The sequence below is a fragment of the Lissotriton helveticus genome, chromosome 1_1, assembly GCF_964261635.1.
Source record: "Lissotriton helveticus chromosome 1_1, aLisHel1.1, whole genome shotgun sequence".
In the NCBI taxonomy this organism is placed as follows: domain Eukaryota; kingdom Metazoa; phylum Chordata; class Amphibia; order Caudata; family Salamandridae; genus Lissotriton; species Lissotriton helveticus.
In genome coordinates, this window is record NC_136057.1 from 1,811,024,038 (window position 1) to 1,811,044,421 (window position 20,384).

The following is a 20,384-nucleotide window of genomic DNA, read 5'->3' on the forward strand; positions in this document are numbered from 1 at the left end:
TTTCACTCCCCCTAGTGTTTCTGACATACTCAAGCCCCACTTTATAATGGAACCTAACTTGCTTCCTCTCACTCAGTAACTCATTACCAGACTTTAACCATGACTGCCTGCAGCCTCGATCTGCTCTTTCCTACTTTCCCAATCATATAAACGTGACCCTCCCGAGTCTCTTCTCTCCTTTCTCATTTCATGCTTCCCAACCTTTCACCCCTTCGCCCCAGCCTTCCAATGTAAACATCCTTTCCCTTTCATCTTAAAAAAAAAACATCTCTAATTTTCCTCCTCGTGTTAATTTCATACCTGCTAAGAAGCAATCATCCTCCTCGCTCCATCCCAAATGAAGTTTCCCCTCTCCCTTTCACCCTCCAAACTATAAGCTGCACTTTAGCTCCTCCCTGCAGGCAGCCCTCCCCCTCTTCTCCACGTAATTAGCACCTGTGTCACTGAAACCTCCCGCGCTTCCCTGAAAACACTACTACAGGGAAGCGCGGGAGGTTTCAGTGACACAGATGCTAATTACGTGGAGAAGAGGGGGAGGGCTGCCTGGATTATTAATGGAGAAAAATAAAGACTTGTAAAACGGAAAAGAGGAATATGTGAAGAAAAATAACATTGCAATTGCAATTTTGAAAATAGCTGTGCCAATGGTTAGGGGCAAAAAGGTGTCCCAATATATGTTGTTGTTTAGTTTCACACGTGCTGTTTGGGCTGGGCACGACAACATTGAGCACGCAACAGTAAAAAGTGGAAGATGAAAAATCCTGAGAAACTTGTGGTCAAAACAGGGTGTGCAACTCGTTCTTACATGATGAGTCTGAAGTGTTACGCATGCGGTGGCCTCCTCCTGCCTCGGTCTAGGGCAGCGCATTTTGTTAGATGGAAGGAATGTGCAAACACGCACAAGCTGCTGCAGAATCCAGTTCATTCAAAGAAGCTGGTGAAAAAAGTTGAAAAGAAGGGGCCGGGCTAGAGTTCTTTCAGTCTCATCATTTTAGCAATGGGCAGTTTCAATATTATATTGAACAAAGCCATGATTGCTGCATTTTTATTTTATGCATCTAACAACCACTGACAAAGCCAATACTTCTGGCTTGTTGTAGGTGTAACGTTACTTGTGTTATATATCTGTATACAATGACAGAAGAGGCAAAATACCAGTCCGGTGGCACACTATGCTAAACACAGATTTTTAGCTAAATTGTTTTAAGCCACCCGCCCTTAATTACATCAAACATCCCCTTTTGAGAGACACCCCCCTCCCCCTTTTTTCATCCCGCTTAAAGCCCTGGAAGCAACACCATATCACAGTCGCTTCAAGTCCTAGCACTGCTTCATGCATGACTCATGCCTTCCACTTTTTAAGATTGCCTATGTGCAGGGGCATAGTGAACCCTCCGCCACCCCACTCCTTGCTTTAGGAACTACAGCAAGGGTGACATTTTTGATGGGCCTCTTCTGTCTGGAACTCTGCAGATGAAGGCTCAGCTCATAATTAATATGAAAAGGTTGACTAATGAGTAAGTGAAGGGATGGATGGATGGATGGATTGGTGAATGGATGATTGAAAAGGTGAATAGATGGATAATCGGCCAAAGGATGGATGGATGAGTGAAAGGGTGGATGATCGGTGAGTGAATGGGTGGATGGATGAGTGAAATGATGGATGAGTGATAGGGTCAATGGATGGATTCACGAGTGGATGAGTAGATGGATAAGTGGGTGGATGGATGGAAGGAAGGAAGTGAAAGGGTCGATGGAGAGAGAAAGGGAGGATGATTGATGACTGAAAAGGTGAATGGGTGAATGAATGAGTGACTGGATGGGTGAGTAAGTGAAAGGATAGCTGGATGGGTGAAAGGGTAAATGGCTGGATAGAAGAGTGAATGGATTAGTGTACGGATGGATAGGGTGAAAAGGTGGAAGGATGGATGAGTGGAATGATGGCTGAAAGGATACACAATGGATAGGTTTGCAAATGGATGAACATGTTTGAATATAAATGGGATTACTTATATACCATTGCGCGACCTCCTTTGATGTGTCTGTAAAACCTACCTTTTGTCCTGAAGATTTGTCCTGAATTTTGACCCCCTGTCCTGAATTTTTGTCCTGAATTTTGACCCTTTGTCCTGAATTCTTACACTCACCGTCCTGAATTTGCACCCATTACAGTTGGTCACCCTAGATGCATGGCCCGTTTTGCATTTGCACTATAGGTAATCACATTTTTTTGCGATGACCTAAATTGTGAATGCATTTAGGGAATCGCTATTTGAGATGCATGGAGCATTTCCCAAATGTGACTGTGCATTTAGGAAATGCTAATTACCATTAACCTCAAGTTGATGGTAGTTTGTGCATGCATTGAAAAATGCACAAAAATGGCATGTGCGAGCTACACATGTGCATACTTATCTTTTTAGGGGGGTGCCTCAGGGGGGCATTAGGCCCCCAGGCATCCTTGAATTTGCTTTCGCAAATTGTGATTACCAATTCGGTAATCGCAAATTGCGAATGCATTGTGGGCCTGTAGGCCCATAGGAATTGATGGGAATACATTCCCTAATAGCGATTCACAATTTGCGATTCACTATTAGGAAATGTTAAGGAGTCACAAGATTATTTGTCAATCCTTCATGCATAGGTATTTGTGATTACCAAATAGCGAATCCTTAAAATGTGCTATTTGGTAATCGCAAATGATTACCTTGATGCATGTGCCCTTATGAGTTTAAGGTTTAGAAAGCAGTCAGTGTGTTGCTCAACTTGGTGTTAATTTTGTCATTAATGATTCTTAAATTATTGTTTTGCTTGTGTGCCCTGAAATGCACTGCCTTGCGTTACACTGGATTTACTAAACTTGGAATGTAAAGGGCCACCTTGTGTGACACAAGGACAACTCAAGGCCTTAGTAAATCTGGCCCCCAGTCTTATAAGTAGTTATCGAATGACTGAAGTTCCTCACTGATGAATAAACAGAGGGCTCACTTATGTTTATTTTGCCAAAAAGAAAGTTATATTTTTTAAGGCGATAATTATTGACCTGATGAGTATGAACACTACAGTTTTCGAAATATTTCATTAATGCCTATTTCCAAATGATAAATCTCTTACAATGTCTGCATTCAGAATGTATTCATGTGTAGAAACACGATTTAGGAACACCTTAAATTATATAGTCAAAGAACTACCTAAAGCTAGGGATGGACTAAATATTTCAGCTAAAACCAAAACGAACAATATCCGCTGTTTTGTGTCACTTGCGGTGCAAAATCAATTTTATTCCACAAGTGAAAAAAATTCAGGCAGGCCCACATAGCGCACTTGTACATGGCAGCTTCTGAACTGCTGGTCGAAAAGTTGATTTAAGTAACACTTTTGGGGATGGTTGATGTAATGACCTTAATGCAAATATGAAGGAAATTTAATTGCCCATCCCCTGACAGTGCTGGAACACACATAGGGGCATATTTACTACAAATTGGCGTAGGGCAGCGCCGCAAATCTTCTTGCTGCACTGCTTTACACCCATTCATAAAGACAAGAATGCACAATATTTACAAGATAAGGGGCATTCCTGTCCTTACCGCCAGTGCTGGTGCACATTTTGCTGCCGTGCACCAACGAAGGCACCCTTGCACCATGGTGCAACAGTGTCGGTGTTGTTAGCACAATTGTTTTTGTGCAGGAAGGGACCTTCCAGCACAAAAACAATCAAGAGAGGTGTTTTCCTCTTTCTGTGTGTGCTGCAGAATGCACCACACATGGAAAGAGGGAAAAAATGATGAGTATTGTAAACATTTACCTGATGTTGTAAATCTGGGGCATGGTAAAATTCCGTGGGTGTTGATTTGGAACACCCATGGAACGCCTCTTTTGTTCAGAGTAAGGCAAGTCAGCGACTTGCGCTACTTCGTCTCGCTCCATATCTACAAGCCATGAAAAGCCACTCATGGTGGCTTTGCGGGTCCTTGTAGATATGGGCTTGTTCTGTGCACCACAGGAGCATAAAAAAGTGGTGCAAGGGACTTGTACATATGCCCCATAATTCTTACAGTGAGAACTTCACACACAATTTACAGTTTTCACTACGAGAACAAAGGACTGGATGTACTGGCAAGGCATTTCAATGGCAGTTCGCTTTTTTTAAGCTGTGTTAGGCGGATGCGAATCGTGTAAAAGTGAAGGAACTGCCCCAAGATTAACGTCTTTGTACTGCTGAGTAAATTTTTACAAAAAACGCAAACCCCTAGCTAGAAAAATGTCATTGCATAGCATTGCTTATTTGCTTCTATTTGCTGTGATAAAGTGCATTAGTCCTTTTAGTATGACTAATTATGATTTTTTAAAAGCATTATTTTTCCAAGAAGGTAAATCTTTGAAGGATGAAGACGTGCTACAAAACCTGCCAGTGGGCACAACTGCAACGCTCTATTTTAAGGATCTTGGGCCGCAGGTGGCATGGACAATGGTATGTGTTTTTTAATTCTAAGGCTATTCCATTGTCTTCAATGGGGCTCTCAACATATCATTGTTCTAATAATTCATAACACTATTAGCCGTTATTATGGCAAATTCTGTTTCCTAATCCTTAGGGCCATTTTCTTTGTATCTAAGAGTGCCATTGTTCGATTGTGAATGTTGGCTCTTGCTTAAGCCTGAGCGGTAACCTCCACCCAGTTTGCAGAGTTTACAGAGTTTTTCAAACTCCGTGCGGCTCGCGAAGTTCCAAAAAAATTCCACTCCACTGAGTTTTTCCTTGCTTGCGCTTCCCAGCGTGAACAAGGAAAATCCAACGCTAGACTACTTCCCTGCGAGATTTCTCAACGCGGGCGGTCGCGGATGGTCGCTACCACTCGCGTTGAGAAACCTTTCGTTCGCATTGAGGAAGCTGCTGCTCGAGTAGAACTTCTACTTGAGTGGCAGAAAGAAGCAGTGCCCTCTTGTGCACTGTGTGAGATGCTGTTCATGCTGTAAAACACAGGACAAACACCTGGCACTAAAAATCAGTGCCAACGGCTCGAGGTAACCCACTCCGCTGCTCTTGGAATTCTGCGTAGCTTGACAGAGTTTTTTTGTCACCTCCCAGAGTTCCAGATAGCAAACTCGGCACAGGCTTACTCTTGCTTTCCGATTGTGCAAGGCTGGTAGAGAGTTTGTCCCATGGTTTGTTTTAAAACTGCTTTGTGTAAGTACATTCCATCCCTGGGCATGCTTAAGCCAGACCTCCTCTCATAGGGGGACCCTACTATTCTACTTGAAGCCAATAGAAGCACAAAGGAGATAAGCCTTCTTCATATCTTTTTGATTTTCACTCAACAGGTATGCGCTTGCACTATCTACTAATTTGTACACAATAGCTCATCCCACTCAAAAACCCTTTGCTTTGGGTTATAACCATTCAATGTTGTGTGTTGTGTGTTTTCGGTTTATTTTAAACAAAACGTCCTTACATTATTTGTATATGTATTACTCTCAATTAAGATAAGACAACATTATACGAATATCAATTATAAATCTGGTATAGCCAGGCTGGCGCCTGTCTTGCATACTTGACTTAGTTCACCTTTTTTTTCTTTTACAGGTATTTCTGTCTGAGTATGCTGGACCTCTTTTCATCTATTACTTTTTTTATTTTCGCCTACCTTTTGTCTATGGACAAGAACACGCTTTTACATCAAGTCCACATTCAGTCGTAAAGTAAGTACAGCAATGTCTTGCCAAAATGTCTTGCCTCATTTCACCAGACTTCCCTATTGATTTTATCTTGCTCTTTCTAGCTTGTCTTGTGTTTGTCATTCACTTCATTATGTGAAAAGACTGATTGAAACAGTGTTCATCCATCGGTTTTCACATGGGACGATGCAGCTCAGGCGCATGCTGAAGGTAAACCCGCAAAACGCTTCAGGTTTAAAGCATTCAATGTTTATCTGATACTAAAAAATAATGTTCAGTACAAAAACGTCTGACTTCGTTTTTTACTAGAGAATCTAATTTTTTTTAAATGTTCTGGCTTATGTAATCTAATGATTTTGTTAGGTACTCTGATTTATTTTCCCCTGGCTTCTTAAACCAGCCTGTGTGGCCACGTTCAGCTTGTGCAGGGTTGGCATGGGAGGGCTGAGGACAGTATCATTAAAGACAGTACTACTCTATTCTTGTGTAATGCTTACACCAATGTTAAATACAATGAAAATAAAGTTATTTTAAATTTAAAAAAAGAGAAAGAGATAGAGATAGCGCAACTTTGGATTCCAACTTTCACCTCCGACAACTTTTCTCTTTCCAGAGGACTCCATGGGGCATATGTATAAGAAAGTGGCAGAGCGCGGGTTAGCTCCAAAATTGTTAACGTCGAGCTCCATCACTTTACAAAAATATCGCACACCCCTGCATTTCTCCCTGTGCTGGCACTAAATTCAGCAGCCTAGCGCCAACTCAGGCACCTTTGCACCATAGTGCAAGGGTGACTGAATTGAGGGAATGATTATTTATGTGCAATAAGGTGTCCCCTCTTGCACATAAACAATCCAGGATGGTGATTTGTAACTTTTTTGTGTGCTGCAATGTGCAGCACACATAGATGTTGCAAAGCTTCCTTTTTTAATGGATTGTTTATGTGCAGGAAGGTATAATCATTCATGGCAATTTGCTGTTTCTATGGGTGCTGCACAATGCTGCACAGATAGAAAGAGCAAAAACGAGGAGAACTAAAGCATTTCTCCTCATTTAGCCATGCACCCTTGTAAATATGAGGCAGCGTCAAAATCAATGGGTGTTGCGGCGGAACGCCCACCACAACACCCATTGGACGCCCCTTTCATGCTAAGGGGCATTACATTGTCGTTCGGAAACTCTTCTGAAAAATTCGGTTTCAGAATCGTTTCCAACCAAATCTGGTTCTGCAAGTCCGACCGACTGATTACGATGCTTCCGAACATCGTTCGGTTGGGCTCGCATTGACTTCAATAGGAATCTGTGTTCCGAATGAGAACACAGGCTCCCATTGAAAAAAGGGGTGGTTGGGGAAAACCTTGCACCCCATGGTGCCTGCCACACTGTACATGGTTGCAAAGAGGAGTCTCATGGGTACCCCCAAGGGCCCCATCTGGAGGCCTACAGGAGATGGCGGGCCTGCTACAGGCCCCCAAAGTCAGATTCCGACATCCGTTTTGTGTCGGACAAACCAACTCGGAATGGCTGTCAGATTAGGACATCGTAGTTGCTCGGTCAGAAACAGTGTCCATAGAGCTGTATGATTCGGTTCCGAATAACTCGGTCTGTCCGAATGCCGATCAGAACCGATTCGGACAGACCGAACAGTTTTCTTGCATCATAATTGGTTGACCGGAAACATAGGTTCCAAATTGTATTCGCAGAATCTGAACCCCGTTTGGAACCTTTCTGAATGCCATCATAATCGACCCCTAAGTCTAGCATGAAGGGGGCTTTATTTACAAGGTCACATTAAACCACATTAAGTGACGTTCCTGTGGCGATAGGGAATTGTAAATAAGCCCCCACGTGTTTCCCTCATATATTAAAACACTGTGATGATCTCACCTTCATTAATGCCAGGTGGAGACTAAGGCCCCAATTATGAGCGCACCGGATATTTCCCGTTCTGAGTTCCCCCAAGCAAATTGGGCATTAAATGCCAAATTGTTGGCTTTTCACACCAAAGTCTACATGTACTGGCATTTAGGAGGCTTTTTTCGCCTTATGAATTTTGGCAGGTATGACTTGCTGAAATGTAGAGGGGAAAATTTGGGGGAGTGCAGTAATGACAGCAATACTCGTAATTCAGATAAGCACTGTAAGAGGACTTACCACACATATCAGAATTTTACAGACCACTCATAGTCTGGGCCGGAGGAGTTTTTTGCGTGATTAGCATGTAATGATGCATAGTGGCCCTCCTGTTTTAGGATAGTACTATACATTATCAGCTCCTCTACCGATGTGTAACATAATATCTTGAGTTGAATGGTCTGCTTTGATTATGGACACTTTGGTACAAATTCCTATAAACAGAGCGCCACTGTAGACTTCGTGACCCTGTATTCGAACCTACAATCTGTATTTCTAGTATCATTAAATGTATGGGGTTAGCTACTTGAAACAATATTCCTTGTTACTGATTTTAGAACAATTAAGAAACGGATCACTTTGGGATCAATTTACAAAGATTTTTCCGGGTGTAAATGTGACTTTAGTTAAGGACATTCTGTAATTTACACACACATAAAAAACAGATAATTGAGCAAGCAGGAAATATTTGTACTGCGTGTATAGAAATGGGATCTACATGTGTGCAGTGTAGCAACGTACGCCAACACTATGCCTATGTAGTTGTAGGCTTCACGTTAACTAGCATACGCTCCCAGCAGATAATCTTAGGAATGGTCAGAATACATCAAAGAAGAGGTGAACTCCTACACAGTTGTAACTTTGCAGGTGCCTAGTGAGCATTTTGAAATGCATTTACCAAAGTTTTTTTGCGCCTGATTGGTCCTGCCTGAGAAGGAAAGAGTAGGAAAAACACAAACATGGGTATATTCACAGAGTGTATGTAAGAGGGATGTCTTTATTATAAAAATATATGCATTGAGGAAAAAAGTAAAAGGAGAAATTATAGAAGATTCCCATAAGGTCTCTAACCCTAAGCATGCCTCATGTATCCAGGACATTGAGATCACACATTTATGTGTTTCATAAGTAATATAAGTAAGCTGTGCATGTCAAGATCATAAATGTATTTGCTTCTGCCTCTCAGATACATTGCTCACACACTCAAATGTGCTAGGAGAATGTATGTGAATGCCAGGAGTATCAGTAAACTACAATTATACTACACTTAATGTGGCTTAACTCTGCCTTTCAAATAAGGCCCCCTTTCACACAATGCTTAGCTTGAAAGGAGTGGGCAGTGCGTGTTACAGTGGGCGTTCCACCGCAACACCCATTGATTTTGAAGCTGCCCCCTATTTACAAGGGCAGCATAAATAGGAGGCAGCGCCAAACTTATGACCAGGGAAATCCTGGTCTTAAGTTGACGAAACGAGGAGAAATGCTTTATTTTTGTTTTTGCTTTTTTAATGTGTGCTGTCTTGTGCATTACACATGGAAAAAGCAAAAAGCAAAAAGCCTTGGATTGTTTATGTACAGGAAGGTCACCCTTTCTGTACATAAACAATCTTTTTAAAACATGCCATTTTGTGACTTCCATGTGTGCTGCATTAAGCACACATACAAGTGGCAAAATGGCATTTAAAGATTGTTTATGTACAGGAAGGGGGTCCTTCCTGTACATAAACAATATTTCCTTGCACTATGATGCAAGGGTACCTGCGTGGCGCTACACTGCTTAGTATAGCGCCAGCACAGGGGGAAATGCAAGGCTGCACTGTAGTCTCACAAATATGGTACCACTTTTGTTGGATATACGCCCCTGAATGTCCTAGTTTACATAGTTTTGTTTTACTTTTTTGAATTTACTAGCTACAATAAACAGCATGTGGGAAAAGAAGCAACATGTATTGATAAAGCAGTATTTTTAACTAACTATAAAGGCAGGGGCTATGCAATATGAGTCTATCTTAACTGTGATAGATGTATAGAGTAGATTTTTTTCCAGGTGTAGAATTGTCAGTAAGTGTTTTTCGATTTCATTGGTGGTGTAATATATTGAAATTAATGTTATTTGGGTAATTGCTAGCCGTTTTGCATGAGTACTGAAAGCAGCCATAGGAAGAGGAGGGGGAAATCCTCTTTTCAGAGCGACCATTTGTAGCTGACGGTGAAATACACCTGGATGCCTCAGGCAAAAATGTTGATTCGAATTGCAGAGTTATGCCTTAGTAGTCCTTATAGGAGGCAGAACTGCTGAAATATGATCGATCGCAATGCACAGACCATCAGAAGCCATATATAAACTTGTTGCGGTCCCATGTCTACAGCATTACACTGGTAAAGTAGAGCTATCTTCAATCATACTGTAGTGTAGTTCCTATATTCCCAATAGGCTCTGCGCATTGGAATAATATATCCTATAGATGTGACGTAGGACTTATGTCTACAAGGTCTCTATCGAATATATTAGACTTAATTGTGAGTGCCAGCTAGCTCAGAGGTCACTAGAAACTTTCTCGAATTCACAAGAAGGGATTAGTTTCTGACAACCGCATAAACATGACAACTTTGTTTTCTCAAGATAAAACTCATCTTCAGAGTCGTGGAAACAATAGATAGATATTTTACTCAGTCATTCGTGCATGCTTCGTTTCACCAGAGGTGCAGAGAAAATAGAGAGACAGGCGTTTTTAATAAAAATTATTTATTGAACAGTCTTCTTTCTCATGCAGAAGAAATTAACTGCTACAATCGTAATACTGGCTGTAAAGTATAACGCGTACAGCAAGAAGAGTATTATCAAATAATACTGTAAAAGCATGGTATGGTTTCTGAGCCATAAAATACATACATAAATAAATAAAGACTAAAATTACTCAACTGGTGCTTCTAAAATACGCCTACACCGATGTATCTATCCTAAGTCTAGTACGAGGGAAGACTTAAGTGTGGTGTAGCATAAGTTTTATATTCTTTTGCCAAGAATCTATCCAAGATTTCTCTTAGGATCTAATCCGCTCCGTACCTTGGTTTAAAATGAAGGAGGTCAGTCTCAGGACTCGATTTCGCAGCACCCCGCAGTGGGAGCTTGGAAACACTGGAGCTGGATTTCTCGGCAAGAGAAAAGACAGCGTCTCTCTCAGTGCGTCTGCTGAAGGGTGGGCTTCCTTCGGCACTTGCTGTAGCGAGATGCGTCGGGTAAGTAGATAGTCGAACTGCTCCAATCCACTGTGTGTTTGCTTGGGCAAGTGTGGGCATATTTATACCTTGAAGGTGCCGAGTTTGACGTAAAGGTGGACAAAATAACGTCATCAAAGAGTCTTAGTTCTTTGAAAACTCCATGAGTTCTTGGACAAATCAATATTCAAGCAAGGGGAAGACCCTAACTGCTGAAGCCGAGTTTTCCAAGAAATCGTTGTGGATTTTCAGAACTAGTGGGAGTAGCCATGCCGTATTTGACCTGCATGAGCTATGTCTAAATATGGTTATGATTTCTATGCCTATATAAGGACATGGTGATTTATACCTCTATAAGGGCATGAATCGGGAAAATTACAATAGGGTCCTAAAATGCTATACAACAATACAGATTATGTGAGATTTTAAGGATGTGGTAGGAACCTTGCTTCATCCCCTTGATTAGAAATGACTTGGTCTTGTACATCCTTGGTTGTTTGCTTGGTTAGGTGAGGGTCATTCACACAGAAGAAAATAAATTTTCTCTGCCAGCACATCTCTTCCTAGTGCTCGACCTTCTCCCGACTGTCAGGAGGAGCCTGCTGATGTAGGAATCTTTTAGGTTGGGACTCTCGCCTCTAGATTTTTCCCTAGCCCCACCAGCTATTGGTAGGTGGAGGCCTCCTCTTCCTGTTCATTCCCTTCACGACACTTGATTGGCTCATAACTGAACAGAGAATTGTGTGACTCCTCCCCCTACCAATAGTGGGCCACCACTACTTTTTTGTGGTATTCTGTGGCTGTGGTGATTAGGACATGGCAGCCTGCCATACTCATTGTACTGGATTCTGCAACTGAATCTGTAGGTTATGGCAACTAAACTTCACCAGTTAAGGAAACGTTAGACAACCAACCACCACCCCGATACCAAACCCACCTGCCACCATTGCCCCAAATGCAGGAGCAAGCAGTGTGTAGAGGCTATTTTGGTGTGCCTATGAGACAACCCCTCACCCTACTCCTATAGGGCAGTGTGTCATGACAGTGGTCCAACAACGCTTATGTCTGTCCAGCTAGACCGTTTTATATAACTCTCATATATTTGCCGATAGGGAACCCGTGACATTCCCTAATAAATATGTAGGAATAATTATAATTGGGCTTATGGGATTGCTAAGGACCATGAATTGGATAATGTCTGCCAATATCTTGATTACTCAACATAAAGACTTCTAGACATTCCATACATTCTGGTAGACAGGAGTAAAGTTACGGGAAATCGTAAGCACTTGCGCACTCCCTTACACACTTGCTCACTTTCTTTGAGCCTGACTCTAGAATATGGTTTCTGTCTACAAGCAAAAGAATGGACCATAAACACTTTTTACTACACTTGGAAAGATTAACCATGCAGCACCTACAGGCGCTGTGAGGGTAGACAAGGTGACCTTAAGACATGTTAAACCAGTGCAGGTATCCTAGCCTTATTCTTGTTTAAGATTGCGCCTGGAGACCAGCTCTCATGGCGTGCATTTAGTCGTGACAGTTGATCCCCTTTAAAGGTATCCATGAGGTGCAGCAAGCAGTGTTGTGTATCAAATTGGCTAGAGTATCTGCATGGGTCTGTCTGTGAATTTAAAGTATAAATGTGGGCACAGTTAATGCATTAAGAACATTTCTGAGGTTACTGCCAGAGAAGGCAGCCCCAGCGGCCCGAAATTTCAAATTGACACCACAAGGTGGGTGCAGATTCCAAAGAGGTCCTTCAACAGGATCCAAGCCTGGATCACGACCTGCAGGAAGAGATGCAGGGACAGGAGACTGCCCACTCAATTTATCAGAATTTCCTATTGCTAACGACCTTGACCCTTTATAAATTGCATTATTTGGGGCTCTGACTGTCTCTGCAACTCATGTGCACATGTACATACTAATGTATAGCTCTTGCCTCAAACTTAGTCATATCCCCTCTCAGATCGGTGCCATTCCCTCTCCAACCAGCTCCTCTCCTTGAAGTACCAAAGAAAACTGGGTGTTGTGTGAGGATGTAGCTAAAAGTGGGATTTTAGCTGTAAAACTGAAGCAGGGTGCACTGCCAGAATAACAACTTTTTCACATAGATGTACAAATGAAAATATATATCTTGAAGGTATGCGCATGTTAGCTCAAAAATAGTTCATGTATACACACCTATACAAACTTCCCTTGACAATACAATGGTAGTCGGTATTCTGGAGTCAAATTATTTGTAGGATAATATTTGTGACCTATATTCTGATATAAAAAGCAAAGCAATCCTGTATAACACAGAGAAGGTGGTATGGAAGTGCTTCTTGTAACTAGACACACAGATCAGGCAGTGCTTAATTTGAGCCGGCGGTTTCATGGTGCTCGGCACGGCACTTAAGTGTCAGCACCGGCGCTTGTGACAGTCTGCCACAAGGTGGTGCTGTCTGTTCAATTTAGAGATGACCTCAACAACAGCTAACTATTTACTCAATGTTAATTAAATATTACTATTACCTGATACCTGAGCCATTCTCATACATTTGGGGGCCTGAAATAGTCCGACTTGTCACACTTGTATTAATGTGATGGTTAGTAGTTGCGTATTGGCAGCATGGCAGAGGCAATGTGTGTTGCAAGCTGGAGTGACCGCCTGACAAGGGCACTTACACTTTTTTTTCACAAATCAAGCACTGAATCAGTGAAGGAAACAAAGACCCCAGAAAGTAACAAGCAATTGCAACTCAAAAGATCTTGCATTTGCGAGAGTTTAAGCTATTGTCATTTACAATGGCAATAGCTCAAACTCCTGTAAATGCGAGAGCTATTTCACTACAAAGAAGCGGCCACTATTGTTCAGGTCTGCTTCAAAGTGAAAGCAGGCATAGCGAGAAAAGCACGTTGTGCCTGCAGTAGGAGAAACCCATTAAAGAAAAGAGTGCTTACAGACTAAATAAGCCATACCGTGTAGCATCCGAAGTCAAAGGGCCAGTTGCCATGGGAGGTTACAAATGCAGACAAGGTGGTACCAAAGAGGGACTAACAACCCTAATAACAACTGGCAAGCCAGCGTTTACGAAGGAAAATGACACAAGTTAATGAAAAAAATGGGCAGAGAGTGGGCGGGGCTTCTCTTCTATACACCACTACAACAACAAGTCTTGCAGAGCAGCGCATGTGCGCTGACTCAGGCTCGACCTAAAATGTAGCCACAGGATTCAGATAACTGATGCTATTGAAAATATGCGCTTGATAAAAAGCATCATATCAGAATAAATGGCATTTTATTACACATGCACACTGAGTTCTCGCCAGGCCTGCATTCACTAATATGACTACACCTAACGTAATCTGTCTTCCAGAACTGCCTCTATTACTGGGGATTTGCAGCGTGGCTTGCCTACTACATCAATCACCCACTATATACTCCTGCCTGTAAGTACCGTATTCCTTCTAGCACCAGAGCAGCATGGTCAACACTAGGAACATTATACGCTCTTAAATATTCATTGATTTTTGTTTTACTTCCCTGCAGCATATGGAAGAAACCAAATCACTCTTGCGCTGATCATGTTTGTGGTAGGTTTGTTCTCTTTTCTGCTCATTGATGTGCTGCTTGAAAATTGCTCAAGAAGTGGTGTTATTATTAAAGTACCTGTGATGAAAAGCCTAACATGACTCAGCGATTCACGTTTTGTGCATCTCACACAAAGTGAAATTAATCACTTATGAACTCCTGCCTTCATTTTAGGGTACACATTATCACTCATCCCAAATGGGATGCGATTGAGAGTTATGAACTCTGCTGGAAAGTGTATTTGATTGACCAGTTATAAATAGTTTGTACTGGCTGGAGTGGCTGGTATGTGGGCATTTGGTCAGTTCCCGAACAACTGTGGAAACATTTTCAACACATTCCTTTTGGGTCTTCAGGCTATTTAGGGTTATACAGCTTTTATGGTGCCTTTTAGTTTCTGACTGAATTTTTATTTACCCCTTCGACTTTCTCCTAAATACATGATCTAGTAAAAAACACTTGTAATTGGTAAACTGGACATTTAACCAGGGTAGACTGATGTCCTCCATTAGAAGTGAGCTTCCACGGAGACTACAGGTCATTGTGCATCAACCCTGCTGGCATGGCAGATACAACTTTTTATCTTTAAAATGATACAGTTAACAAGGAGTTTTCATAACTCGAAACTGGCCGCCACATCTGGGGAATCAGCTCTTTCTCCCCACGCAGCAAGGGTTCCAGCTGTCCTGCAGCACATCTGTGTCTTGGTTCTTTCTCTTTTTCCCAGACGCTGCCATTAAGCAGAAATAGAGGTATACAGGAGCCACACCAGCATCAACGTTTCATTATTTTATTTTATTTTGAGATTATACAGAATCAAAACGAGAACATCAGTTAAAATTCAATGGAAAAACTACAGCATAATAAAATATGAAAGTAAGCATTTGAAAATCAGTCTTGTAATAAAGCAATTACTCAGAGAAGCCTAATAATTCATTAACAGTACGTCAATCAAATTGTTAAGGGTTCGCCCATTAATAAATAGTTACATGAAAACGCTAAAAATAGAAAATCTTTTTTTATTTTTTTTATTTAGGTGTTCACAGCAAAATTGCAATTCAAGATTGACAAATTCAGATATAAATAAAAATAAATTACAATACATTGTAACATTTTCATATACCAAGAGAAAAGAAAAACATAAACAGGCCAGTTTCTAATATTACAGCAACATTCCATCAAAATTCATAAACATCTCATCTTGTCTTACATTCTTAATTCTCATAATAGTCTCGAAAAGCTCCCCATATTTTTATACCCAGTCTTTTCTTCCTAACGCCCTTAATAGAAAAAAGTCCCCACTCGAAGTTATACAAACTAAGCATTTTTACATGCCATTGGTGAAACACAGGTGGGTGTTCCTGAAGCCACTCCGTAGCTATGCATAGACGTGCTACAGTCAATGCAAAGAAAATAAAATACCGATGTTGATATAAAGGATCAACTGCTCTGTCCTTTGGTATTTTCCCCAACAACATCATAGCCATAGTGATAACTAACGGCATTCCAATTACAAAAGATAAGAACTTCTCTAAATCAGTAATGAAACATTGAAGTTTGGGACAGCTATAGAAGATATGAACACTTTCAGCGTCATCAGCGCTACATCTAAAGCACTTGCCATCATTCCCTCCACCCCATTTCGCCATTCGGATCGGAGTGTAGTATAAATCAAACAAAGTTTTAAAAATTGTGCTTTTAGATTTGCCGACATTAGTGCCTCCTTGGATAGTAATAATAAATCATTTATATCGAATTCTTGATCTTCTAATGTATCCACCCATTTTTTCGTTACTTTTTCTAAATCGTCACTCCGATCACTAAGTAAGAGTTGATAAAGTATTCCAATTCAAGATCTGTGTTTTTTGCACGTTTAATTTATATCCTGCTACGCGCCCAAACTCCCTGGCCAGCCTCTCAATTTCTTTGATAGCGGTGCCTGGGTTTGTCGTTGTCACCGCAATGTCATCCGCGTAAGCGAACACAGAAAAATAATACTCAGACACTAGATAAGGTGGAATAAGAATATTGCCAATCAATTGTTCTAAAAAAGGGTTAATGTATAAAGCAAACAAAAGGGGGGAGCACGGACATCCCTGGCGTGTGCCACGTGTAATATTCACAGAGTCAGAGAGTAAGGCCATAGCAGAAATCTTAGCCATAGGTGTTTGATATAAAGACTGAATGGCAACAATATATTTTGACCCAAACCCCATTTTCTGCATTAACTTCCACATAAAGCCCCATTGCACCCGGTCGAACGCTTTTTCTGCGTCTAATAAGATAAGCGCTAGATCACTTTTTTTTACCGCAGCATTGTCAAATAGTGTAACAACCTTGTTAACGTGTTCTACTGTCCCTCTTTTTGGAATAAAACCTTGCTGATGTTGTGAAACTAAAGGGGCAATACAATCGGAAAGTCGATTTGCTAATATTTTCGAATAAATTTTGTTGTCTGCATTAAGCAATGATATCGGTCTATAGGATCCTACTAAATCTGGCTGTTTCCCATTCTTACAGAAGACCGCTATAGTAGCTTCTGACCAAGATCTGGGGGGAGCTCCCTGCTGGGCCTTCTGAATAACCAGTAATAGCTCATCTTTAATAATTTTGTAAAATTGTCTATAAACCTCACTGGGTATTCTATCCGGGCCAGCAGCCTTGCCAATGTGTAAGCTTTTTACAGCCCTTTCCAGTTCTGCCTCAGTAATCGGAGACTCCAAGCTCTGAGCCACCATAAAGTCCAGCTTTTTTAAGCCCCCTTCAAACATCTCCAGCCAGTCCATCGCGTCAGATCCGTCCCTGTATACAATTCAGTATAAAACTGCTGAAAGATCCGTAGAATTTCATAAGGGTCAGAGTGGGACACACCCTTATCATCTTTCATTGCAGCAATATTTCTGGCCGACTCCTTCATCCGAAGCTGGACTGCCAACCTTTTACCAATTGTTGGACCCGGCCTCGTGGCGTGGTCCCGCTCCTCCCCGCATGGCGGGCCCTGGACAGCAACGACCCCTGGCCTCCTCGACGAACCTCCCTCTCCATCCCTCAACGAGAGCCGCCTCTCCTGGCGACCCCCGGCTCTCCCCCTCAGGAACACGGCGACCCCTACTCGCCCTACTCTGCTGGTCTGGCCCCTAACCTGGCCGCCATCTCAGGCCTGACTCCATCTTGGGCCTTCCACGTCACGACCACGTGGCCTCGGCCCGACCTCGGCCACGGCCCCAGCGAAGCCCCGACATCGAGGCACCAAGATCCGACCAGGGGGTAAAACGGCCACTCGACGAATCAAGGAGGAGGAGAGTTTCGATGGCCCTCCAGCCGTCCCGGACGCCTGGTTTCGATCACCCCCCCGGACTCCCTGGGCGCTGGCTCCACCCCCCTGCTGGGTGTCTGGACACCTTCATCCCGGCCCCTCTGACCCCCAGGCGCGAGGGTCCGGACATCAAAGGCCTCCAGACCTATATCTGGGGCAGCTCTGGAATGAGTCGGCAGTTGTATCCTGGAGTCGAGAGCCCTGCTGACGCTGTCGCGGTTGACCCCGAGAAGAACTCACTGCTCTGATCCCTGTAACCCTCTTTGGAGTCCTGCTGGCGCTGCCGCGGCCCAACCTCGCTGAAACTATCTTTGGAGTCCTGCTGGCGCTGCCGCGGCCCGACCTCGCTGAAACCATCTTCGGAGCCCTGCTGGCGCTGCCGCGGCTCGTCCTTGTGGAACCCCCCAGCTCGAGGATTGAGAGCTGTGCGTAGGGTATCCCCGTACCAGGCTGGTACTAAGACTGTCCCGCTACCCCTTTCCCCCCAGTACCGAGACTTTAAGGATCCCTCGATCCGCTTGTACATATTGCCAAGAGAACCAATCTTTATTGTTGATAAAGACCCTAAGAAGTTATCCTTTTGTGTGGTGTACCTTTGTAGTGGTGTGATTGCTCTGCTGTTACGATTCTAGGAGAGGAACCTCTCCCAGGAGGCCTCTCGACCAACGCTCGGCCATCTCCCGAAGGAGAGGTGGGTCTAGGGGTGGTCAGTCAGACACCTTCTGCCGCCCCGGGGACCGCCTTTCTAACACCAATTATTTCAGAGTACTCATGTTTTTCCATCTTTGAAGTCAAGTACTTCCTTGCATTTTCTGTGCTCCAATAACCCACCACTTTAGCTCGGCATTTAGCTACTTGATCCTCAAGATTGCCTAAGTCATTCAATCCAGTAACTACACCATTCATTAATACAGTTTCAGCCTGTACTAGGCGCTGGTATAAGATACCTAACTCTTGTTTAGCTTTCTTCTGCTGCCTGAACGTGAAACTCATACATTTGCCACGAAAACAAGCTTTAAAAGTATCCCAGACAATGCCTGGACTAGCGGTCCCCTTATTTTCCTGGAAAAAGAGCTGGATCCACTTCCCCATTTGCGCTTCAAAATCATTATTTAATCCCAACTTCCTATCAAATGTAAACTGTGCACATTTTGATTTCCTATGACCCCACTGTATCTCTAATACAATAGGTGCGTGATCTAACGAGCAGCGAGGTCCAGCAGGAGCGGTTTGCACATACGTCCAGCTCGGACGCCATCTTGCCTCAATCTAAAAATAGAAAATCCAAAGAGAAAAAAAGAGAGGTATGGAGATATAAGAAATTAGAAATACTAAAAAAGAGTGGAACAAATTAAGAGGGATACATTATCAACTACCATCTTGAGAGTCGTACAATTTCTGATGAGAATTCAATAGACTCTCAAGGAACAGGTTTCTCCCAGATTGTGATTTGAGGGCAAGGATAGCAACTGTATATTTGACTTGATATAAAATGGAACCAGACACCCCACATTTTACTCTACGCAACACATCATGTGACTTCCAAAGTTATCACTTCTGTTCTGCAGTCTGTCTTGTGTATGTTAGACTTTATGCTAAAACAAGATGGCACCCTTGCTTCAGAGTCACCCGCCCTTCCAGAAAGCACATAAATTACTGATAAGCCATCTGTTGCTGTGTTCACCTGGTCCATCTCACATGGGAGCATGGACCAAGGTGGTGGCGAAGACTTTAATACAATGGTCAACTATTGCCCAGACTGGAGTATGAGAAGTCATCCTGGCACCGACCACCACTTCATTATGAAATCTGCCTAGCCCAGCCTGGATCCAAATATTTTAAAAAAACATTACATGTCCTTGATTCACACTCCGACCACCCTCTGTGCCATCTGCCTCCTCCCTTCCCAAAACCGTGATCTCTACCCTCACATTGAGAGAGGAGAGCACCACCATGGTGACAGTGGCTCTGTGACAGACACTTGTCAGCGAAGGATGTTTTTTTCTATCAGGGCGGGTCTGCAGACACTCACTGACAGAGGGAAGACGGCTGGCACATGCACAACACCCCCTGCACTCGCCCTTATCTCAAAGGAGAGGTGAAACAAAGCAGGCAAGGCCACCAACCACCATTCTGCCACTGGGGTCAGGCATCCGAAGACCTGGGCACAGCAGCAGAGCAAAGGGTTATCAAGTACATCCAATGGGTAACCACTACTGTGACATCATTGTAGAGAATAACCGAATTTTGATCTAGTTATTCATAATTAAGGCTCCCTGTTATCCGTTTTTACGGATTATTACCGATAAATACTGACATAAAACAATGTGTTTTCTGTCTGCATTTATTTTTAAAAGTGGATAAATACAGAAAGTTGTGCTCCTTTTAAGTGACTCTCCATGCTGTCTTTGATGAACTATAGGCCAGCAGCTGAGCATATGGACAACTTGGGAAACTAGAAAACAGGATGAAATGTATTTGAATTACGGCATATGTCAATATACATTCATGGTATAAAGCTAATATTTACCAGTGGATGTATTGTTATGTACTATTTGAAAGCTTAAATCGCTAAAACGACATTATCAACATATGAGTGTGCATGTATCAGTTAAATAAACATGGAAATGTACAGTTTTTCAACTTAATTTATACGCACAACATAAAATAAATATG

The 20,384-nt window shown here is 42.6% G+C and overlaps 1 protein-coding gene across 1 annotated transcript in view; it reads left to right on the plus strand.

Annotated features, from left to right (window-relative positions):
• LOC144765530 (very-long-chain enoyl-CoA reductase-like) overlaps positions 1–20,384 on the plus strand; it is an 87,861-nt gene that overhangs the window by 25,647 nt on the left and 41,830 nt on the right. Inside the window, exons 3-7 of the mRNA XM_078650329.1 lie at positions 4,310–4,471; positions 5,585–5,700; positions 5,781–5,886; positions 14,178–14,250; positions 14,351–14,394. Of these exons, the coding sequence (XP_078506455.1) occupies positions 4,310–4,471; positions 5,585–5,700; positions 5,781–5,886; positions 14,178–14,250; positions 14,351–14,394 (501 nt within the window). The remainder of the gene's footprint in view (positions 1–4,309; positions 4,472–5,584; positions 5,701–5,780; positions 5,887–14,177; positions 14,251–14,350; positions 14,395–20,384) is intronic.